Source organism: Lithobates pipiens, unplaced genomic scaffold, assembly GCF_037356315.1.
Source record: "Lithobates pipiens isolate NorthernLeopardFrog02 unplaced genomic scaffold, aLitPip1_a1.2 Scaffold_23, whole genome shotgun sequence".
In the NCBI taxonomy this organism is placed as follows: Eukaryota; Metazoa; Chordata; class Amphibia; order Anura; family Ranidae; genus Lithobates; species Lithobates pipiens.
Window position 1 is genome coordinate 228,044,329 of NW_027507785.1, and position 25,267 is coordinate 228,069,595.

A 25,267-nucleotide genomic window follows, 5' to 3' on the forward strand; every position below is an offset into this window, starting at 1 on the left:
CAATGCTATAAAATTGCATTGATTACTGTAAAAATGTCACCGACAGTGAAGGGGTTAACCACTAGGGGGCGGGAAGGGGTTAAGTGTGTCCTGGGCAGTGATTCTAACTGTCTGAGGGATGGGCTAGCAGTGACTCCCGATGATAGGGAGCAGTCGATCAGTGTACTGTCACTGTGCTGTTTACATTGGCATCTCTCGTTCTTCGGCTCTGTGACACGATCGTGGGTATCCCAGCGGTGATCGAATCCGCGGGTCCCGCGGGCACAGTCACGTAGCTCACGGCAGGTACACGCGCCGCCGCAAGCACGCGTGCACGGCGGGAAATTCAAAGTAATGTACAGGTACGTTACTTTGGACATTTATGCCATTCTGCTGACAGCAGTCGGCAAGTTGTTAAAGGAGCCTATACAGCTAGAATGGCTTGCGGGATTGTGCTGACCTGCCGCAGTATAATGATGGTGGCTGGTCGGTAAGCGGTTAATAGGACAGTGCAAATGGCACTTATGATATGCTAAGTGCAGCAGCCAATCAGAAATCTTCCTCTAGCTGATCTATGTCTGCTTGCCAGTAAAACTATTTTACTAGTTAGCATTTCAGTATATTTTTTGAGATCTGATGCTCTTATTTTGTACCCTACCAAGGCCAAGGCAGCGTTGTAAAGGTAAATTAAATCCAATTTAGTACGCATGGTTTCTATGTAACAGGATTATGGCACATGATTATTTAGTTGGGTGGTCTCAGGTAAAGTATGTAGGTTAATGTGATCAAAGAAAAACAGGATTGAAATCCTCTTAGTTGCTCCCGTGACCTTGAACAGCTTTGACCTCTGTGAGTTTGGCCAGCTTTAGACAATAATACTACCCCTAGGGTGGCTTCTGTGGCTTTGCCATCTTGTCAGTGTTTTTGACTAAAGAACAAAAAAAGAGTGTGATTGAACTAGGTGAACAAAGATATACTATTGTGGTTAGTGTCATCAGTTAATGGCAAATTACATCAGACATTTCATTATGGCATATGGGACATTATTTAGTAATCTATAAAACAAAACAGAAGGGTTTAAAATATATATCTAAAAAAGACCAAATTTTAAGCCTTGCAGACACATATGGAGGCAAAGGGAACTAAAGAGTACTGCCATCCCAGTTTTTATATAAGACGCTCCTAATCAATTTTTTTTCTGCTCTTTATTTTTGGTATTTTTGTATCACAAATGTACTTATCTTTCTTATAGATATTGGGATCCAGGCCCAAGGGCTGACCCAGTAGAAGACTTTCGTTATCTATGGGGAGGTTTTGCTTACCTTCAGGACATGATTGACCATGGAATTATTAAGTCCCAGACAAACAACCAATTGCCAACAGGTCTTTATGTGCAACAAATGCCATACCCTTGCTTTGTGGATGACGTGTAAGTTTGAACACTAACTTCTGCTTTAGCATATCATTTAGAGTTGATAAACTTGAACCTACATGCTCCACTTTAGATGTTTGCCCCCTGACCTTGTTTTAAGATCATTTCAAGTTTCCCAAGACAGTTGCTACAAAGCATGTCTCTGAGGCCATAGCAATTATCTCTTTTTCTCACATGTTGATAAAGATGAAGGAGGAGAATAAATGACTCTGAGAAAATTAAACATATGTCACACTATAGTAGTATTTTCCCTGTTGCTCATCATGTCAGCACACTTCAAACAATATGTAAATTCAGTGAAACAGGATTGCTATTTGTGGATGCCTACTGACTAACAGCTAAGAACCAGGGACTATTTTTACCGGTAAAAAAACAACCCTTGCAGTGGGGCTTCTCCCACAATGCAAGGGTTAAATGCTTGTTTTTGCCTAGGGTCCTGAAAATGAATGTTTACTTACCTATGCAGCTATTCCCATAGCCTTCTCTTTCCAAGGGACCAGGTCCCCCCAAACCTCTTTTGTGGGGTGTTTCAGCCAGCAGTCACAGCTCTGGCATCATCAAGTACAATGGGGGGCCCCTAGTCCTACATTATAAGTAAGGACACCGATGGCTTGCCTACAAGCTAGAGCGTCAGAAGAGGTGAGCGTGGGCTGCCAGGGCAGCAAATTATGAGGTAAAAAAAAGTAATTTGTTTGGTACCCCAGGTAAAAATGAGCATGTAACCCTTGCATTGTAGGAGAACCCACACTGGAAGGGTGTTTTTTTCTTTTACCCAGAGTCCTTTAACAAATTTGATAGCATATTCAGTATAATGATGAAAAGGATGGGGGTTGGTCAAAATGCCTGTTGGATTGTAACGCTCACCAGGACTCCATTAGAAAGATTTTACTTAACATCTTCTGTTCTGCTGACAATGGTACCAGGCAGGAAGTGAGGATAAATATCCAAAGCCAACAGTGACAGGGCTAACAAAATACTTTCTTTTAGTAGCGTAGGTGTGAAGAAAAGGAAATATCCATTGTTGACTGTGGCCCAATTGCCACTTTAACCCCACTCTATCCAAAACTAAAAAAACGTATTATTGTAGGTGGAAGCAGATATTTTGGAATGCTGTGGACAGAACTGGGTGAACTAATAGGCAGAAAAGGCATCTGCCTTGGGCACCTTGGTGGAGAGGGTGCATCTAGGGTGGAAACTCTGCAATACCAATCTGTCAAAATACAGATTAGCCCTGCTAATTGTTTACATTGGGAGATTGGCTCTCCCAGAATAGTTGGTGGGGCTCCACTATCTGTGTGGCATCTATCCCTGTACTTATCTATGTGATAAACAGAGTGCAAAAGACACCTGTCATATAGACAATGGTGCCCCATGATTATACTGGGAGAGACAATTTTCCACTGCTGAGTTGCCAATGTGACAACTCTGTCCTGTTCTGTCCTGTTCTGGAATGAAAGCTCCAGTTGTAGCCATTATTCATAAATTGTTGTTCTGCGTGAAGTGTAAACCTTGTCAAATATATTAATACAAGTTTAAGGCCAGTTGCGCAGGGACATAAGAATTTGTTGATGTTTATACTTGTTGACGAAAAGATACAGAGTATAATGTTTTGTAAAGACCTTCTGTAAACGCGTGTAAAGAAGCGTAAGCGAATACAATCGTAAAATTCTTCTTCATTGCCAGAACTGTAATATACACGTATATACATGCAAAAACATGCGTAAAGATGCGTAAGCAAACATATGTGCATAAATCACTGCACTCAAACATAAAAATGTCTATTTTTGCTTTATGGCTCTGCACTCACTGCTCTATTACTCATCTTTACGCAGCTGTGTATATGGTTCCATAGACAACAATGAATCTATATCCAGATTTGCAAAAAATGGCATTTGTTACTCCCACATGCAAGAGGCCTTACCCTATATACTTTTATTAATCTTAAAAATATCATATATTAATATTAATTTATTAATTAATATTTATTTTTATTAATTATTTAACCACTTTAATACCAGACAGTGTAATGCAACACTGTACCCATATTACATTTTTATCATTTTTTCACACAAATACAGCTTTCTTTTGGTGGTATTTAATCACCACTGGGGTTTTATTTTTTGATAAATGAAAAAAGGCTAAAAACAAAACAAAAAAAACACTTTTTTTTTCGTTTCTGTTATAAAAATGTGCAACTAAATCATCTTTCTTCATAAATTTAGGCCAAAATGTTTCTAGCTACATTTCTTTTCTGAAAATAACCCAATTCAGTGTATATTATTTAGTCTGTAGGAAAGTTGGAGTCCACAAACTATGGTATATATATATATCTAAAAAAATGTATACCATCCTGGTGTACTGATGGCCTGATTTCATTTCTTGAAGCCCAAAAATGCCAGTACATTACACTCCAGTGACCCTTTTTTTGGAAAACAGACAGTCCAAGGTATTTAGTAAGAGGCATGGCGCATTTCTTGAAGTTGTCATTTTTTGTCACATATACATTTTTATTTTGCGCATTTTGGCACCTTTGCCTTGACAGGACCTTGTTCTGACACTGATTGTGGAACAGCTCTTAAGAAAGCTTAAGGTGCTTTACCACTTCAGTATGATAGTTTGTCATGTTAGTATACACTGAAATCATTTCAGCATTTTCTGATAATTTATTGTGCTTGTATTTATTCTATAAATCTGGCAGGGGCATTTGAACATTACAGTAGGGCTTTATGGGGTACATTTTAGTGTTGCACAATTTGAAAAAAAAACCTGCATCGGTGCGCTATGGTGCAATTCCTACTTAATGGCACCTTAACACATATTACCAGTGGTGTATTTAGGTTATATGCTGCCCTAGGCCTGACTAAACTCATGCACCCCTAATTTAAATACAACCCTACCCTGCCCTGCCCCAAAACACGCCCTTGTAAATTATCTCATGAAATTACACTGTTAAATGTTTTATGCAGAATTAAGTTCCGCTTGCAGACCTCAGCTACGACATAGCCTCAATGGACAGAGGCTGGCTTGCGAGTTAAATGTCTCATAGAGTCGTATACGAATGGGCTCTGGTCTGAGTTACAGTAGTCCCTTGGCTGACATCTCCCCACTTCAGTGGCAAGGAGTTCTGTCTGGAGGGTAATCTGCACCATGGATCGGTAAGTACAGTCCCCCTCTCCTCCTTTGTGAGGTTTGGGGTGCACGTGGGTACCCTCTGGGGATGGTCGAACCTGCCTGCAGGATCCCTAAAGTCCCTTGGTTAAGCTGGTCTTCCCCCTCCCCCCACAGATTGGTGGGCATCCCAGGGCAGGCAGCAGGGACCCCTGGGGGTCTCCCCTGCCATTTCCCTTCTGGGTGGTGGGTGTCCTGCGTTATTGAGGGGGTTCCAGTGCAGACGGCGCAACAGAGATCCCTAGGTGCATGCCCTGCTATGTGCAGTGTTAGGTAGTGTGCAGTTTGGGGGTCCCAGTGCAGAGAGCACAGCAGTGTCCCCTTTAATGTTCACCCTGCCTGGTGGAGTACAGTACCTTTTTTGGAGAGGATGCAGGCAGCATGCTTCAGCATGTCAAACGGCTGGCGGCCATGTTTGGGAGGTCCAATGACAGCATGGCGGCCATTTTCCCTTGGTTTGGCTGGTCTCCGGCCAGCGGCCATGTTTGTGTAGCCGATGAGGTCACGACAGCCATTTTTCCTTAGTCTAGTGAGACGGTAGAGATGGCTGGTAGCTCCTGGAGATGCCGGGGCTCCTCCTCTTCCACCTCTCTTTTCCTCTTCCTGTTCCGGGATATATGAAATAGATGGGATCCATGGTGTTGCTTGGTCCGATTTTGCAGTGCTCCTCCAGCTGGTAGGATTGAATCTTTTTGGGGTCCCTGTATATCTCTCTCTCTCTGCTGATAGGTACTCTGAGCATTGGGGGATCCTTTAGTGGTGAAAAAGATATTTTTGTACTACAGAGTCTTCTTTTTCCCTATGGAGCCTCAGGGTCACATCTTCTCCACTGACCCCCTCATGAAGGTGGCAGGTCCCTCGGAATACCAGCTTCCCATGATTGCGCTTATGGCACTCCTAGAGTAATTTGTATCCCGGGTGGAAGTAGCGTGTGGGAAAAGGCCCAGGAATAAGCATGCCCCGCCTTTCCCTGCTCAGTCTGTCTCATCTGATTCTAAGCCTGATCCTGCAGGGGATGCGGCCCATCCAGGGGGACTTAATAGCAGGCCCCCTGACCCGTCTGATAGTAAGGGTGAATCCTCAACGATCACAGCAGCGAATGAAAAATTGCTGGTGGACGCGCTTATTACTGCGGTGCGTGAGACTTTAAAAATGGAAGATGCAGCTGATGGGGCCATGGATGTGGCTGTGTCCTTCAGTACGCATAAGTCACCTAGCACACCAAAGGTGTTTCCTTATCTACCTTATTTTGATTGGTTGCTCCCATTCCTTATAAGTAAACCTAATGCCGCGTACACACGTAGCGGACTATCCGCCGGACTTTCCGATGGGCTACTTGCCCACACACGGTACTTTTTCAGCAGACTAATACGGCGTACTAAGTCCGCCGGACTATCCGCGGTACTTTTGAAATGAACGGACTCACACACGCGGAGGAAAGTCCGCTCATTTTGAGCGCATCTCCAGGTAGGCGGGGCCCGCGAAGGAGGCGTCGCTGGCTCGCCACCTGGTATGGACTTAAAGGGGAACCCTAATGCCGAAAAAATCTGCGTGGGGGCCCCCCAGGTCCACAACAGACCCTTGTCCGAGCACGCTGGCCGGCCAGGAAAGGGGGGGACGAGCGAGCGGCCCCCACCTCCTGAGCCATACCAGGCTGCGTGCCCTCAACATGGGGGGTGCCTTGGCGCGTGGCCCCCCACCCCAAAGCACCTTGTCCCCATGTTGATGAGGACAAGGGCCTCTTCCCGACAACCCTGGCCGTTGGTTGTCGGGGTCTGCGGGCGGGGGGCTTATCGGAATCTGGGAGCCCCTTTAATAAGGGGGACCCCGGATACTGGCCCCCACCCTATGTGAATGAGTATGGGGTATAATGTACCCCTACCCATTCACCTGTGGAAAAAAGTAAAAATAAAACACAACACACAAGGGTTAAAATAGTTTATTGCACAGCTCCAGGGGTCTTCCGTCTTCGGGGGTCTTCTCGCCGGACTCCTCCGCTATCTTCTGCTAACTCTTTTGCTAGCGGAGGAGCCCGGCTTTTTTCTTCACCGCTGCCCTCTTCTTCCGACTTCGGTGGTATTGTCCCCCTCTTCGGTTCTTCTTGCCGGGCCACCGCGCCTTCTTCTAACTCTTTTACAGGCAGTGGCCCGGTCTTCTGTCACCGCCGTCGCCGCGGCAGTAAGATTGGAGTGCAAAACTACTTTCTAAGTCCGCCATACTTTTGGGTAAAAAAAGTCCGCCGGAGGCTACCCACTGGGGGATTGTCCGGCGGACTTAAGTTTGACGGACTTTTCCACCAGATTGCTTGATCGTGTGTACGCGGCATTAGTCACCTTTTGTGATCCACAAGTGTTTCTCAGTACACTATCCCTTTGAGGAATCACTTTTAAAAAAGTGGACTACCCCACCAGTGGTGGACCCTCCAGTCTCCAAGTTGAATAAAGTAACCATTATCCCAGTAGAGGAATCCCCATCCTTTAAGGATTTGGATGACAGGAAAGCGGAGGCTGTGGCACGCAGCATGTTTACTATGGCTGGTTCGGCAATGCGACCAGTCCTGGCATCGGCGCTGGTGTCTCAGACTTTAACCGAATGGGCCAAGCTTTTGCGCCAAGGTCTGGGTAATGAGCAGGTTCCTGCTCCTTATTTTGATCCGGCAGACCAGTTGGTTTGAGGGTTGCAGTTCATATGCGATGCATCTATGTATGAGACTCCCCTGCTGTCCAAACTTTCCGTTTCAGTGGTTGTTATTAGAGGTGTGTTGTGGCTTAAGAACTGGTCTGCAGACCAAGCCTCAAAGAAACACAAATTGATCTGGCCTTTCAAGGAGATTGCCTATTTGGGGCTACCCTGGATGACATCATTAAGGGTGTCGAGGGGGGAAGGGTACCTTCCTGCCACAGTCTAAAAAAGGGAAGGAGCCTCGTCGCAGACGGGGGCCTTCATTCTCAGCCCATAAGAAATTCCTTTGGGCTCCTGGGACTGCAGATAAGGGAAACAGATCCCTTAAGTCTTTCCCAGGAGGTTCAAAGCAATCTTGGTCTGGTAAGCCTAAAATTAACCTTTCCAGTCCCACAGACAAGACCCCTTCAGCATGAAGGTTTGCCCTCACCCATAATTGGGGTGGAGGGACATCTTCATCCGCTTCAGGTGACCCTGAGTCTCCCTGTGCAGACATAGTTCCTGCAAAGGTTCAAATGATGTCCATACTACCCAAAGTCTCCTCTATCCCTGTCCAGGAAATTGAATTACCTGGGTCCGACTCTGCATTTAATACTGACCAGAGTCAAATTTTTTTCTACTCAAACTTCTGCTCCTTCAGCAGGTTTAGTTCAACAGGAAGTTACTGAGACTCATGTCAATATCATGGGTTCCTCTGGTAAGCACGGCAGTCGTCTTAGTGCCACTGTGGGGCCAACACCTTCCTCTTCTGCGGTGCCTGCAAAGGACCAAGGGCGAAAGTCTTCTGGTCATTGTGGTGGCCGTAAACGTCCCTTGGGAGCTACCTCTCACAGAGGACCAGTTGTTCTAAGGGCTGATTTACCATCCTGCTTTACAGTTGCTGGTTTTAATGGCCCAGCCATTGAAAGCCAGGTACCGAGAGATAGAGGTTTGTCGGGATCAGTGATCCCTACTATATTAATCTTGTCTCCCAAGCTGACTCATCTCAAGGAATTTGCTTTGCATATCTTGGATGTGGTTTGTGCAATTTGGGTGTATCTGGAAAACACAGAGTCCTTTCTGAGGTCAGACTCACTTTTTGTGGTTAGACAAGGACCAAGGAAACTGCTGGCCGCTTCTTCGCCTACCATCTCCAGATGGATCAGACAGACTGTGATTCAGGCATATTCTATTAAAGGTCAAGTTCCTCCTTTCCCTGTCACAATGCATTCTACTTGAGTGCTTAGTACTTCTTGGGCCTTCTGTCATCAAGCATTTATATAACAGGCAGCCAGTTGGTTGTCAGTGCATAACTTTACTAAATTATATAAGTAGTTATTTTGGCATCTGCGGATGCTTCCTTTAGCCGTAAGGTTTTGCAGGCTGCTGTTTAAAGAGGGGGGTTCCCTCTTGAGGGGTGTTTTTTCTTCAAATTTTTATGGGGCTCCTGTGACCCAATTAAGGCTCCTGTATCCTGGTTAGGGCTCTTGTGGTTAGCCTTGGGTTATTTTCCCCACCCCTTTTTTCTTTGGCACTACTTTTGGACGTCCCAATGGTCAAGATTAAAGATGCGCTGTGTCCGTCGATGAATGAAAGAGAAAATTGCATTTTTGTACTCACCATAAAAAAATCAATTTCTCTGAGTTCATTGACGGACACAGCACCCACCTCTCTATGGAGTTTATGATACTTCTATTACTGCATGCTACTAAACTAAATACCTAGATCAGGGAGGGGGTTATATACTGAGTGAGGACAGCCCATGGACGTAGCCAGGTGTTTTTTGCCCTGCCTAGTCCTACTCCTGTGGAGGCGATATAACCCAATGGTCAAGATTAAGTAGGCCCTGTGTCCTTCAATGAACTCAGAGAAATTTATTTTATGGTGAATACAAAAATCCCTTTTTTCCACTTCTTGATTAGAGTTTGAACACTGCTGATTGGCATTCTCAATTCCTTGGATATCTTTATATATCCTTTTCCTGTTAAAATACAGTTCAACTACCTTTTCCCGCAGATCCTTTGGTCAATTCTTTTGCTTTCCCCATGGCTCAGAATGCATAAGCGTCAGTGCAGCACTGGATGAAAGATGCAAGGGTCTGTCAGGAGTTCAAAAACTCATTGGCCTTTTATACACACTAAGTACAAGCAAATAGATCACAGGTGAGGATGGTTACATTAAATAGCCATTCAAACCCCTTTGTGTCAACTTATGTGCCTGTTATCTAGCCAAAATCACCAGGGTATGTACACTTTTGATCAGGGTCATTTGGGTAGTTTCTGTTGTCATTATGATTTAAAAAGAGTAAACACAGTTGATTCATAATAAATGGCTTCAGCCAAACACTAACCATGAGTGAAAGAAACGTTTTTGTGTTATCATTCATATTCTCTGAAAATGGCCAAGAAATCATAAATTCTGCCAGAGTATGTAAACTTATGAGCACAACTGTATATATAATACAAACTTGTTGTTCCATGGTTGGATGCATTGATTTTACAGACAGCTTAGCAGATCAACTGCAAATCAGTATCTGCCTTGGTGTCAAGGAATGAATGAATACATAGTTTATAGCTAGCGTTACAGAATGTGGAGCCATGCCTCATGTCCTCATTTTTTACATCCTTCAGAATGTATTAGTGGAATTCATCGACCAAAAAGAATTTAAAATATTGTGGTATAATAATGATTTAATAGTAAAAGGGAATTTTTTATTTGAGATTGTCCTTTATCTACCTGGCAGCTACTGTGTATGTAATTACATTTCGTAAAACCTAGCAGATTTGTACTTACAATCACTTATGCTCCTGTTAATCCTTTGCTGGAAAGTTTTACTAGGAAGAGCTCTACCACTTGAAATAACATGTTATAATTGGATTCAGACTCCAAAAAACCCCCAAAAAACTGAAATTATTGACTAGTTGAGTTATCTAACAGAATATCTAGATGCCATTACATTTCATGCCTTTGCTAGCTGCTGGAGTGACAGGTGGCCCCAAGGGGTGGTGTATATGGAAATATGAAAGAAAAGCAGTGAAATGCTTGCATCTCCTCATAATTCCTCCTACTAGTGTAAGATATAACTAATATGTACTGTATCTAAATGTGGACTTGCTTGCAAGTTTTGTACAGGTTCGCCTACAAATCTAGTCAAGATTGAAAGTATTATGCTTTAACTAAATACTCAATTTTGTTAATGGTTAGTCAGCCTAATTAGTAAAAATGTGGGCATTATAAAGACCATGGATATTGGAGTAAGAAACGTATACATAAAAGGAAATGTTTTCATGCATTTCTATACTAAATGTGTAATTGCCTTAAATCTAGCATATAAAGATTTCTAGAAATTCTATTGATAAAAGAAAAAGTGTTTCCATTGTTTGTAAGCATGCACAAACACACACACACATTACTAGCACTCCCTTACAGCTCCTGTGTCTGCTGTAACCAAAACAGTAATCCAAGGTGTTGACTGCTGGTGGACGTTAAGAGGTACAGTCAATACCTAGTCCTGTGCTCAGGCCTACCTGGAATATTTGGGTATTGCTGCTGGCTACATTAGGGGCAGGAGTGACAAGGAAGCATTGGTAAGGTGAGTATAACTGGTATAGAGGAGGGCAGGGCCATAGATACTTTTTTTCCCTGGGAGGTTCAGGTCTTTCAAACTTAAAGGCATCATTTACACTTTTATGATGGGGGAGGTATGGTAAAAACATGTGACAGCAGAGTGGGGCCATAAGGCTTTGCAATGTAGCACAGCAAAAATTATCCCCAATCAACTGAATAGAACGCAATGCATGCAGTTGTGGTGTGGTAGTGTACTCATTAGTACAGCAAGCTCCTCCTAAGCTCCCTAGTTTTTTTCCTTTAGCCCGCTGGGTTGAACTAAAAAAAGCTTACCGTGTGAACCAGGCTTTAAATCTCATTTATATGTTCTCAATGGTCATGAAATGGCAAATATACCATGAATACCAACAGCCAGGATCCCAGATGTTCCAATTTTTCTCAGCCGCTCAGCCTGTTCACCTGATTGATGGGCTGAAAAGAGCAACTGCTGTTAACATGTATCTGCACATCCAGTGGTCCCCATGTTTAGGCTTCGGGTGACAAAGCAAAACACATTGGGGTGTGGCCTGGCGGGAACCCGGGCTGAGGTAGTCTTTTCCATCACTACAACATTACCATGGGACTTCGTGGATGTGCGGCATGAGGGATTTTTTTTCCTCTCTTCTCTTCAGTGACTACAGGAGCTATGATGAACTGCATCCCTTGCTGGGACTCCTGCAGCACATTCGGTATCATCTACATTTCTCCTCACATCAATTGAGCCTGAGCGACACACTAGCAAACCGTGGGTCACAGTGGTTACCTGCTGTTAGGGCAAATTTCTGACCCTGGATGCAGAGAGATTTTATCCAAGGGCAAAAAAGTATCTCTACCTTGCAGGTAACCACTGGATGTGCAAATACATGTTTACAGCAGCAGACAGACTTAGCTCTTTTCAGCCCATCACGCAGGTGTGCAGGCTGAGCAGATATTGGAACATCTGAGATCCCAGGTGCAGGTATTTTCAGTATACTTGCTGCACCATGGTCATGTAGGATGTATGAATGAGACCCAAGACTGGATTTTAGCTAACCTTACTATGCAAGTTGAGCAAGGGGCAACATATTGTGGTAGGTAATAAATTCAGTTTATTTCATTTCATTTATTTATTTATTTCATTTATTTAAACCTCAAAAAACTGTGTCCTAAGAAATTTTATGAAAGGTTTTAAGAGATGGGAAAAAAAATATTGTGCACTGCCTACCACAGGATGGTGCCCTTTGCACCTGGTTGGCTTTTATTCAGTCTTAATGTGGTAAACCCAGCTTTTGAACTTGTACCTACAAGTAAGCCTATAATAATGCTTACCTGTAGGTATGGTGAATATCTCCTAAACTTGTGGTGTTTAAGAGATATTCACATGGAAAGTAGCCGGTGATGTTTCCGGTGCATGCGCTCTAAAGGGACGGCATATTGCTTGGTTGTACTTCTCCTGGGGAGGAGTGCAGTTCATTCTGCACTTTTGTGACCCATTTTTAGCCGACAGCCAGCTTTAGCCCGCTGTCAGCTGAGATCGTTCAGCAGGTCCAGGCTGTGGAAAGATCCTAAGTCAGGATTCACCCAGATGCCTGGACCAGCAGCTCACTCAGCCTCTTAGTGAGCTGCGAAGACCCTGAGCCAGCCGCTCCTGCCCCTCCACAGCCTGGCATTCCAGTGAGCTTGGGGAAATGGGGGGTAGAGCCAGGGACTGTCAGTCACCACTCTTTGCTCACTGAAGGCTGAGAACTGAGTGAACAGTGGTCTTCTTTGATCACTCTGTTGTTGGTCTTAGAAACAGTTGGGGACAGATGCAATATTGGATTGATGCTCCACCCACCTAGGTAAGTATAATTTACAAAAAAAAATCTCTTTTAAAGGAAAAAAATCCCCCTCTCCCTCCTAAGAACCCTCCCTCCCCAAACAAAGATTCCCACTGTAAAATATCTCTCTCCCTCAAATATCCCCCCAAAATTAAACCCCCTGTCTCTAAACCAACCCCCCAAAGCAAAAATATTTAACTCAGTCAACACCCTCTCCCCCAGCAAAGATTCCTAATTATGAAGAAAATCTCCCTTCATCCAATCAAACTCCCTCGCAGAAGCAAATCCCTGCCATTAACCACCCCCTGTAAACTTTTCTATAAGAATCTCCCCCCTTCTCCAAAAGCAAACCCACCCCCTTTCCTTAACCCCCCACCAAAAAAAATTCCTCCAGGCTGGAATTCTCACTTCCTCCTTCCCAAAACAGAAAATGAATGCCTCCCCACTTTCCAGACCTCAGATTCAGCACAGCACAGAAGTAGCAAAATTCTGCATCCCCAGTCTCCCTTCGGCTGTATCATATGATACCTCAAGGAGGAGTCTAGGAGTTCCCTCAACTGCGCACTGTCAATTTCCGGCATCTGAGACCTAATTTCACGCTTTTCAGGGGGACCCCTTATTAAACTAAGGGGATAGGGCACAATAGAAGGGGGTGGCTGCTGCACTCTGAAACTCTGCTTCTACTGTGCTGGTGCTGAGGCTAAACAGCAGGGACACTGTCTGGGCATTTTGCCAGGATGCTCTGGGGGGTTTGAACACCCCCGATCCCCCCCCCCCCCTTATCTACGCCCCTGGAGGAAGGGGAAGTTTACAAACACACTGTCTTGAATGGGCGTGAGAACAGTGTCTTTTTTAACCACTTGCAGACCGGACCATTTTGCTGGTCAAAGACCAGCCCATTTTTTTGCGATTGGGCACTGCGTCGCTTTTACTGACAATTGCGCGGTCGTGCGACGTGGCTCCCAAACAAAATTGACGTCCTTTTTTTCCCATAAATAGAGCTTTCTTTTGGTGGTATTTGATCACCCCTGCGGTTTTTATTTTTTGCGCTATAAACAAAAATAGAGCGACAATTTTGAAAAAAAACACATTATTTTTTACTTTTTGTTATAATAAATATCCCCCAAAAATATATAAAAAAAACATTTTTTCCCTCAGTTTAGGCCGATGCGTATTCTTCTACATATTTTTGGTAAAAAAAATCGCAATAGGCGATTATTGTTTGGTTTGCGCAAAAGTTATAGCGTTTACAAAATAGGGATAGTTTTATAGCATTTTTATTAATCATTTTTTATTATTTTTTTTTTACTAGTAATGGCGGCGATCAGCGATTTTTATTGTGACTGCGACATTGTGGGGGACCCATCGGACATTTTTTACACATTTTTGGGACCATTGTCATTTACACAGTTATCACTGCTATATAAATGCAGTGATTCCTGTGTAAATGACACTGGCAGTGAAGGGGTTAACCAGGGGGTGGCAGTGTAGGGGTTAAGTGTTCCTAGGGGTGTGTTACTAACTGTGGGGGGGTTGGGCTTTCATTTAGTGAACACTGATCTCTGCTCCAATCACATGGAGCAGAGATCAGCGTCACTAGTTGCTAGGCAGAATGGAGAAATGCTGTTTACACGGCATTTCCTCCATTCGGCCGCTCCGTGAGACGATCGCGGGGATGCCTGCGGCGATCGAGTCCCCGGGTCCCGCGACCGGACTCACTGGGGTCCCGACCAGCGCGGGAGCGCGCCGCCGGCGGCGCGCTCCCGATGGCAGGGCGGCATTGAATATTGGACGTACCTGTACGCCAATATGCCTGCCCGTGCCATTCTGTCGATGTACATCGTCATGCGCTGGTCGGGAAGTGGTTAAAGATGTATAACTGAACTGTTTTTGAAGAAACCATATCGGATACTGAACCCAATTATTCTATAAGGGCTTTCTTTTTTTATTTACAGTCTTTTCTGTAAGCTAAGTACGTGAAAGAGATCAGCTCAAAATAAATGCTTTAATAGATACTTTATGTTTAAATATTGTATAAACCTTGTTTCTGTCCATAGCTGTAACCCTATTTTTCAATAGAATTACCTTTAATTAAGCCTGCACTGCATTAAATCATACTGAATGGCTACATGGTAGATAATACATGCTTTGGCCAACCCTGGTGCTCAGGATATTAAATTGTAACTCTTCAGAAGTAATGCAGTCATTGCTCAGCTGGCAAGCGCTGCTGGCACATTTCTTCTACATGATAGATCATTTTATTTCTTGGCATTCTTCATTTTTCATTTACGTAATCACAATGGATTTTTCTATTTACAAATTCAAAAGAGTAAAGGATCTGCAAAACACAACAACTTAGCTGGCGCTTGTATGCCACATGGAGTTTTTCCAATAAATTATTATATTAAGTCATAACCATGTTTTTCATACAGTCTAGTGGTCTTTCACTTCTGGAACATGGACCAGTTTATACAGAACCGATTTATCATTATAGTACATGGGATGGTATATGGGGCTACAATATAATCTTAAGCACTATATTTAAAAAAAAAAAAGACTAAAGACCATTTGTGGTATTTGTGTTCTGTATTTACTAAGAGTTACTATATATTATAATACATTAAAGCCCCACTATCAGTTTTTGTGCTGAGTTTTTCCTTCAGGTTTACCAAAACCATGTGGTGCAAGGGCCTGCCTGATTGCATACAAATTGAAACTCCTAAAGTTTGACCTCATATTATATGGTTTTGGTAAATCTGAAGGAAAAACTCATAGTGTATAGAAAGAAAAACTGATAGTGTGTATGGGACTTTACTGTATATTGTTAATCTAACTACACAAAATGGCTCAGATTTAGAAGGACAAGTCAACATAAATAAAAACAAATATTTTACAAAAACCTTAGGTAGAACCCCCCCACTAATTAAGCTCGAAAAATACAACCAATTTGGGAAGAGAGATTTGCAGTGGTAATCCTGATCTGACAATTGAATGTTAACGGCATTAAGGGGAACCTATATAGGCTAGGAGAGCAACTTGACCAACGGATGGCAGGTGTCTTCACAGCTACCAATGGCCAAGGAGTATGAGGAGGCGCAATAAACAAACTGCTATATCACTGAATATTAAAACTACTCAATATATTTAGGACTGAAGGGCAAAGGAGATAAGACCTTTAACCCTTTAAAGTTATTCCACATTCCATGAGGCCCTTCTGCTGTGCATTGCATTTCCCATCCATTAGAAGGTTATTACAGTATTATGGAGAACATCGCACAAACGCTGCCAGGACATACAGTATCCATAGAGTTGGAATTAAATATAGGACCCCAAACTTGTAGGTTTATAGTATTAACCCATTTATCATCATACTACCATTATTTTATTTCTGGAAAAAAAAAGAATATAGTTGTCTAGCTTATTTAAAGTTGGACTCCAAGAAGTTAGCAATCTGCAAATTAACGAAGCCCCCTATTCATTAACACAACATAAATAATATATTTTTGTATGCAAATAGTGTAAGTACCTGAATTTGACCTGGCAGCCACTGTAAAGCAGAGCTCAAGCTGAAAAAGTATGGGGATAGGAGGAGAGATATAAGTAACAGTGGGATGATCTTGCTGTCTGCTGATTCTCATTTCATTAACCAGGCACAGTCTGGGGTAGGGACAAGACCTGTAAAGGTAGTTTAACCACAGTAGAGAACAAAATAGGTTTTCTGCTGTGTGACAGAGCTATTTAAATCTGGATTTATGTGGAGTTTAACCTTAATAAGGTAATGCAGTTAGCAACAATAATGGGTAAAGTGCAAAAAACAATATCAACCCACCTGATTTCACATTTCTTTAATTAGGAGCAAGCAAAAAATGCAGATCCACCGTGTATTGTACTTTACCTCATTTATTAAGACTGTAAGTGTATAATGAAATCTTAAAATATCAATACAGAACACTGCGTTGAAGGGTATAATTGGTGAAAGTGTTGCAATAGGGAGTCTTTAGAATAAGCAATAGTTAACACAGATCTTTTGTGCACAAGACTTTGTATTCTCAAAAAGCGCTTAATGAATAATTATCCTTAGTAAAGCAGTTTAATCAAAATCAGCATGTAGACATTCAAAGGTACACTTCAAACCAACTAAACAATTAAAATAGAACTGAAGCTTACACTTTTTTTCAGTTTAGAATAGATGAGAGAGATGTTAATCATTTCAGTTTTTTTTATATTGTCCCTGTCTCTATCGGGGAGATTTGCCTTTGCTTCCTGTCCCAGAGACATGACAGGAAGTTAGCGGAAATAAGACAAAAAATAAAGTGAACTGAGATTCCAATTGTTCCTCACTCTATACAAAAGTAAACAAGTTTTGGCTGGAGTTCCACCATAACCCTTGAGACTGCATAACCTGTCCTCTCCGTCTCCGGTTTTCTTCTTTTTTTTTAAGCATTTATTGCTGTACACCACTCCACTACGTTTTGACAGTGATGATCTACTTGTGATGATGAACCATCCACCTCAGATTCCTTACTAAAATGCAGAAAACAAATGGCAACACTAAGAAGTTAATCATAGCTACCAATCAGAATTAAACACACATTGAAAGCTTGATTGTAACATAGTAGACTACCGAGGACTCAGATTAAGGAAAATGGAAGGAACTTTCTAATTTCTGATTTTAACATAGTGCGCTATAATATATTGGCTGTTCACTGGCTGGATCACTTAATCATAAAATCTAAGTCCAAGAATAAACATTTATTATATTGCAGCTTGCCAGTCCTTAGATATGGTAGCTGACTTCGTTTTTTCTGGATTTATTTCCATATTTCTTACACTGAGTGATCCTTCCTGTCCTAGTGTGGCAACACTCACTCACTGCACTGAATCTCTGGAGGGTTTTCAGCCTTGAAGAGAAAGTGTCTAAAGACTACAGAACACCTCACATTTCCTCCATAACCCAGGAAGTAGATGTTCCCCAGTGAACTGGGGAGGGCTGAGATAAATGCTTTGTGTACTGGTTCAAATCATTTGGTGGAGGATTATGGTGTGGGTTTTTTTTTCAGGGGTTGGGTCCCTTAGTTCCAGTGAAGGGAATTCTTAAGGCGCCAGCATACCAAGACATTTTGGACAATTTCATGCTCCCAACTTTGTGGGTACAGTTTGGGGATGGCTTCTTCCTGTTCTACCATAACTGCGCACCAGTGCACAAAGCAAGGTCCATAAAGACATGGATGAGTGAGTTTGGGGAGGAGGAAATTAAATGGCCTGCACAGAGTCCTGACCTCAACCCGATAGAACACCTCTGAGATGAATTAGAGTGGAGACTTTGAGTCAGGCCTTCTCGTACACATCAGTGCCTGACCTCACAAATGTGCTTCTGGAAGAATGGTCAAACATTCCCATAGACACACTCCTAAACCTTGTGGACAGCCTTCCAGGAAGAGTTGAAGCTGTTATAGCTGCAAAAGGTGGGCCAACTCAATATATTGAACCCTACGGACTAAGACTGGGATGCCATTAAAGTTTTTGTGCATGTAAAGGCAGGCGTCCCAATGCTTTTGGTAATATAGTGTATTTAACAGAACAAGGGAGCAAATAACAGAAGTGCATTGTTAGGGTTTAAATTCACTTTAACGTATGCTGGTACTCAGGTGAATATCTTTTATATATATAAAAAAAATTTTTTTTATGTATTTATTTATTTTTTACTTCAACTGCCCTTACCAATCAGTTATTTGTATCTTTATTTTGTAATATAGGAAATATGCTCTTTGCCCAGTCAATATGGATATCTAGGACACTTATACCTATTCACTACAGTGCTGCAGTGACTATGAACAAAGAGACATTTTGCTTCTATCTACTCTTCTACTATCTGACCACTGATCAAAGATTACTATTGTCCAACGCTTGTCCAAAATGGTGTTTTGAATTGGCCCACTAGTTCATGTGCCATCTAGTATAATTTTTTTTTAAATAGATTTTAATGATTATATTTGTTTTGTTTGCAGCTTTATGATCACACTGAATCGCTGTTTCCCAATTTTTATGGTGTTGTCTTGGATATACACTGTCTCCATGTTGGTGAAGGACATTGTTCTTGAAAAGGAACTGCGTCTGAAAGAGACCATGAAAAATTTGGGTGTCACTAATGATGTCATTTGGTTGACATGGTTTATTGATAGTTTCTGCGTCATGACCCTTAGTACCTTACTTCTCACCATTGTTATTGTGGTAAGTTCCAACTCAAGTTATGTGTTGTGGTTTAGATTGCACCCATCACATCCACCAAAAACAAACATTAATGCTAAAGTGTACATGTATTTTGATGCATCTGACAAATTAACATCTTTCTGCTTGGGAGGACCCTAGACATTAGTCCAATGTTGCATACAAGTCCTTCACTTCTCTAAAAGTCGAGGTTAAGAAAATTAAACAAAAGTGTTGTCAGAAGCAGCATCTTTCAACTCTGTTTTCCCATAGTACTCAACATTTTAGAATCTACATTACATTTTAGGCACTTCCCAACCACCCTTATTACAATAACCTTAGCAATACCTCACCCAATTTCAGTTATTTTTGGTCTGAAATCTGGATTCCCCCATAAAAAAAATATATTGGAAAGTATATCTTAATTTGCAGGTTTTATTAGGTCGGTTGGCCAGTGAGCTTACACCATATCCAAGGTAGGTTGGTGGAGACTGGAAGGAAAATACCTTTACCAAACCACATCCCTACTTATGGGAACTACGATAGGGTAAGAGCCAACGGGACTTCCAAGGTACCAAATGAACAAAAATTACGTTTAAAGCATTGATTTATTGATAAGTCACTAAAATCACAATGAAAGAGATCTGGATACATAATAGCAGTTACAGAGCATAATTCAAACTTGACTGTTGATAGTAGCTTTCAGTAAGCTTGTTAACTAAGAGTCACTTTCGAATTGTGCTCTGAAATCGCTATCTTGTACCCATATCTCTTATATTATGATTTTAGTGACTTATCAATAAATCAATGCTTTTACCTTTATTTGTGTTCATTTGGAACCTTGAAAGTTCAGTTGGCTCCTATCCTAATATACTTACACCATATGTATAAAAAAAAAAATGTACGCCTTTATCCTTCTACGTGTTATGTATCGCCTCTAGCAGACAAATGTAAAGATATATGTTTGGGAGATTTCCCCTCTACAGGTGCCTCATAGCCATTTCCACACAGTCTGAAGGCATGCGTATTGCTTGACCTGTATTTCCGTAATGGCTGAATGATTATCTGCAGGCTTTACATTTTCTTAGAATTTTAGTCAGAGAAAACATGCTTTCCACATTCCAACACACATGCCCAGATCAAGCTTTGATTATCTTCTTGTCTTGTCAAAACTGATAAAGCTGATAAAGCACGTAGAAAATCTGGAGAAAAGATATGCATCCTGTAGTGCTTTACCTCTTGTGAAACTACAATGCCCAGCATTCAGAAAATGAAAGCCACTCCAAACCTCTCAACTTCTAAAATCCCATCCAGGTGTTGCATGCATCCACCCTGTGCTCATATCACACACTCACCTTCTTTCATTGACCCCAATGGTTTATTGAGGTCATAACACACTTTTTGCCCCACCATATTAAGCACTTGCTCTCCTTCAGGCTTTTGTTCTCGACCCGCAATACTCTACCAGCAATATTCTACTCTCAAGTAGATAGGCAGCAAAAACAAAATGGAACCACAAATAGTGCTCTGTGTATAATCTCCTGGCCACACTGGTGAGAAACATTGCTGTGGATGTTGATGCATTGGCTATAATCTATGTCATTTTATGCTGTTACCATAGCACGTGGGGTGCTTTGTTAATGTGATTTTATTTATGTGGGAGTTTTTATAAAATAAAATAGGATTATATAGAGAGCACTATTTCTGCTCCCAATTTGTTTTTGCATGCATATCTACTTGAGAGTGGAATATTGCTGCTGGAGTATTGCAGGTAGAGGACAAAAGGCTGAAAGAGAGCAGATGCCCAATAGCAAAAAGCGTCTTATGACATCATTGGGGTCATATCATTGGGGTCAATAAAAGAAGGTGAAAGTTTGATATGAGCACAGATGTGACACCTGGATTGGATTTTTTAGCAATTGAGAGGAAGTATTAGGATCACAGCACAATGGACAATGTGATATTATTTGAAGACGGGACATTTAGATTTTTTGTTTTCTGTTTTATTTTTATTTATTTGGATTGCACTACATCTAAATGTATGGTATACAGGGGTGGACTGACAACTCATGGGGCCCCCGGGCAATAGGAGATTATGGGGCCCCCAGGCAATCAGAGATTATGGGGCCACACAGTATACACACACAGTATACAATCACACGTTATACACAGACATGTTTCTATTGGCTGAGAAGGTACTGGAGAGGTGGGGCAGCTATAATATCAGAAGTTTTAGACCAAAAGGATGTCGGTAAGGGACATTTCAGAGATAAATGTAAAAAAAAACACAGATTTTTATATACTGTCCCTGGTTTTACTGAGGCTGGCAACCCTGATGGGGCCCCCTAGTGGCCTGGGGCCCTCGGGCCCGAGTGGCTAAATGGTCAGTCCACCCCTGAATTGGTATATGTATAAAGAGGTGTTTTTGGTTATATTGTGAATCAACATACTGTATAACTGTGATTATTGTTTTTCACATACACCAGAATAATAATGCAATTTTCTAGCTTAGTCCCCACATCATGTCACTAGTTTAGTAAAGAACACTGCTAGAGTGTGCTATTGTAGGCAGCATGGGTTCTCTTTATATGCAGAGCTACTTGTCATTGTCAACTGTGCAGACCACTGAACAAGAGAAAGAGATGGGTTCATTTCTCCTGACCTTGTAAAATTAAGAGGTGGTCCTGTCCCTACTCCCAGCCTATGACATGCCAGTGAAGGAGGAGCAGTAGACTAATATGCACATGTCACTCTGCTTTCTCCATCCATCAGTATGTTTCATTTTAACAAATGAGTACTGTACTATAACCGAATGGTTATTTGTTATTCCCCTCTCTCTCACAGTTTTGCTGTGTAGGGGACCACACCGTGGTTTTATGCACCATGGTGGCATTTGATGTGATGGTTTGCTTTGCAACCTGCTGAGCTAAAGTCGCACTGCACGCAATACTTTATTTCAGTGCATACTGAAGCAGCTATTTGGCCTGAACTGATACAATCAAAAGCAAACCATTTTATCTTGTCTATGTGTAAGGGTTGTGCTGGAAAAAGCTGCCAGCGCAGCCCCATCACATCTGGTTTGAACGGGCTCATAATGATGTATAAATAAGTACAGCGCTGCATTCATTTTGGTTTTTTTTCATACAGCTGCCCGGAGTTCGGCTTTAATAAGCCGGGCTACAGAACATGTGACCTCTAAGAATTGAAATATCTTCTTTATTTGTTGTGGGCTGAATACTTATTTTCCATAGTCCACAAACTATAATTTTATGCCTTTTATAAAAGCAGCAATTCCTGTGATTCTTCATTCTTACTATGTATTTGTACGTTCTGTCATTTGTTTAGTTTTTTTGTTTTATTATCAGTTCTATGTTCTCTGAAAGAGGTTCTGCTTTATTTCCTCTCTTTTCTTATCTCTGTGTCAGAATCACATTTTCCTGCACTCCCTTGTTTTATCCACAATAAGAGCTCACGCTGATTGAGTTTCCTTTTTTGTTGCAGGGTGGCGGAGTCCTTCACTACAGCAATCCTTTAATCCTGTTCTTCTTTCTGATGGCTTTCACGCTCTCCACCATCATGCAGGGTTTTCTCATGAGTGTCTTCTTCTCTAAAGCCAACCTAGCGGCAGCTTGCAGCGGGGTCATCTATTTCACACTCTACTTGCCACACATCCTGTGCTTCGCTTGGCAGGACCGCATGACTTTTAAATTGAAAACAATGGCAGTGAGTTTTTGTGCTTGGCTTTTATCAATGTACTGTGCTATTCTGGTGTTTGTTTACTTTAGACCATTTGTAGAGACATTATAGAAAGAAAACATAGGGGAAATCATGAATTGCTAAATATGATTAACATTATTATTGATACAACCAAATATGGGCCTACTCATCAATGAGTTAAATAAAACAAAAATTTTTTTTGATTATATTCCATTGGGAAAATATCCCGAGCAGGAGCTTGTCATCGACTTGGGGTAGATGAGGGAGGAGGAAAAAAAGAAGCTTGGGCGCTAGTTGGAGTCTATATTTAGTCAGGTATCATAATACTTTAACTGATCAATGGAGGAGCAAAGCTGATCATGGTGTGGGGGTTAGGGGAACAATAGCTGATCAGGACTAATTGGTTCTCATGGAAAAGAAACAGAACCGGAAGTAACTGTTGATGGTGGAGGAGGAGGGAAGTAGCAATATGGCAACTGTGGAATGGAGGGCACAGCATATGTTTGCTTAGGTCATATCCAGACCTTCATAGAATTAATGTAGGGCTGTTCCTAAAAGGTCCATTGAAGGGTATTCTGCCTACCTATGTCTTTATCAAAACAAAATATGTCACATAGGCCCCCTTGATTTTGACAATGCTATTATAATTTCTACACATGCCCCACGTTCATCTCACTGTTGTGGATCTAAAAATCTTCAGATAATCTGACATAGAATTCAATGTTGTTGCAGAGCCTTTTGTCCCCAGTGGCTTTTGGATTTGGTACAGAATATTTATCTAGATATGAAGAGCAAGGCTTGGGCCTCCAATTTGGAAACATCCTGAAAAGCCCAGTAGAGGGTGACGAATACAGCTTTCTGTTTTCCATATCCATGATGCTTTTTGATGCCCTTGTGTATTGGATTTTAGCATGGTACATTGACCATGTCTTTCCAGGTAGGCCTACCACCTTCAAAAGCCAATGTCTTAATATATAATATACCTGAACTTAAGTTCTGTTGAGTGGTTTTAATTGGAAATAATGTGCTAAGTGTGTTGTAATGTACACTTTCTTACACGAGTCAATTAATAATACAGCTGATTGCACTATTTAACATAAAGTTAATTATTAGAAGTCATACCCTTTAATCTGTATATGAAACTTGAGCATGAAAATATGAAACAGCAAAGTAAAGTGTTTTACTGAATTTCTGGCGTACAGCCGTGGCCAAAAGTTTTGAGAATGAAACAAATATTAATGTTCACAAAGTCTGCTGCCTCAGTGTTTTTAGATATTTTTGTCAGATGTTACTATGGTATACTGAAGTATAATTACAAGCATTTCATAAGTGTCAAAGGCTTTTATTGACAGTGACATGAAACTTATGCAAAGAATAAATAATTGCAGTGTAGACCCTTATTTCACAAGACCTCTGCAATTTGCCCTGACATGCTGTCAACTCTGGGCCAAATGCTGACTGATAGCAGCCCATACTTGAATAATCAATACTTGTAGTTTGTCAGAATTTGTGTTTTTTTTTGTTCATCCGCCTCTTGAGGATTGACCACAAGTTATCGAAGGGAATAAGGCCCGGGAGTTTACTGGCTATGGACCCAATTTCAATGTTTTGTTCCCCAAGCCACTTAGCTATCACTTTTGCCTTATGGCAAGGTGCTCCATCATGCTGGAAAAGGCATTGTTCGTCACCACACTGTTCTTGGAAGGTTGGGAGAAGTTGCTCTCGGAGGATGTTTTTGTACCATTCTTTATTCATGGCTGTAGTCTTAGGCAAAATTGTGAGTTAGCCCACTCCCTTGGCTGAGAAGCAACCCCACACATGAATGGTTTCAGGATGCTTTACTGTTAGCATGACACAGGACTGATAGTAGTGCTCACCTTTTCTTCTCCAGACAAGGTTTTTTCCAGATGTCCTAAATAATTTCATAGGGGATTCATTAGAGATAATGACTTTACACCAGTCCTCAGTCCAATCCCTGTACCTTTTGCAGAATATAAGTTTGTCCCTGTTGTTTTTCTTGGAGAGAAGTGGCTTCTTTGCTGCCCTTCTTGGCACCAGGTCATCCTCCAAAAGTGTTCGCCTCACTGTGCATGCAGATGTACTCACACCTGCCTGCTGCCTTTCCTGAGCAAGCTCTGGTGGAGCCCCGATCCTGCAGCTGAATAAACTGTAGGAGACGGTCCTGGTGCTTTCTGGACTTTCTTGGGCACATTGAAGCCTTCTTCACAAATGCAGTGCAAATGTTTTTTTATGGGATTAAGTTAATTTTCATGGCAAAGAGGGACTTTGCAATTAATTGAAATTCATCTGATCACTCTTCATACCATTCTGGAGTATATGCAACTTGCCATAAAAAAACTGAGGCAGCAGACTTGTGAAATGTAATATTTGTGTCATTCTCAAAACCTTTGGCCACTGCTGTAGGTTTTTATTATAGGCTGAAGTTTGTACCAAAATATCCAGGGGGCTGAAGTGAGTGTTTTTTTTTTGTGATTTAGGCTCTTCTGCGTAGATGGCATTATTTGCTCAGTAATTAGTGTAGCGGCAGCTCCTGAAGAGCATGCGCTATGCGTTTTTCAAAGTTGAACTTTGCCTAAACTGCAGTTTGGTTTGGGTTTATTTGTCTAAATTGGACCTCTGCATCAGTCTGACTGGACTGTGAGATGTTCAGCCTGGCCACAGGGGGCACTGTCTCTTG

General features: G+C 41.8%; 1 protein-coding gene across 2 annotated transcripts in view; it reads left to right on the plus strand.

Moving 5' to 3' along the window:
- The window catches only part of ABCA4 (ATP binding cassette subfamily A member 4), a 442,076-nt gene that overhangs the window by 201,355 nt on the left and 215,454 nt on the right, over nt 1-25,267 (plus strand). For both annotated transcript variants that reach the window (XM_077452886.1, XM_077452887.1), the window contains exons 15-18: nt 1,232-1,408; nt 18,654-18,876; nt 22,354-22,575; nt 23,302-23,506. In XM_077452886.1, coding sequence (XP_077309012.1) covers nt 1,232-1,408; nt 18,654-18,876; nt 22,354-22,575; nt 23,302-23,506 — 827 coding nt within the window. The remainder of the gene's footprint in view (nt 1-1,231; nt 1,409-18,653; nt 18,877-22,353; nt 22,576-23,301; nt 23,507-25,267) is intronic.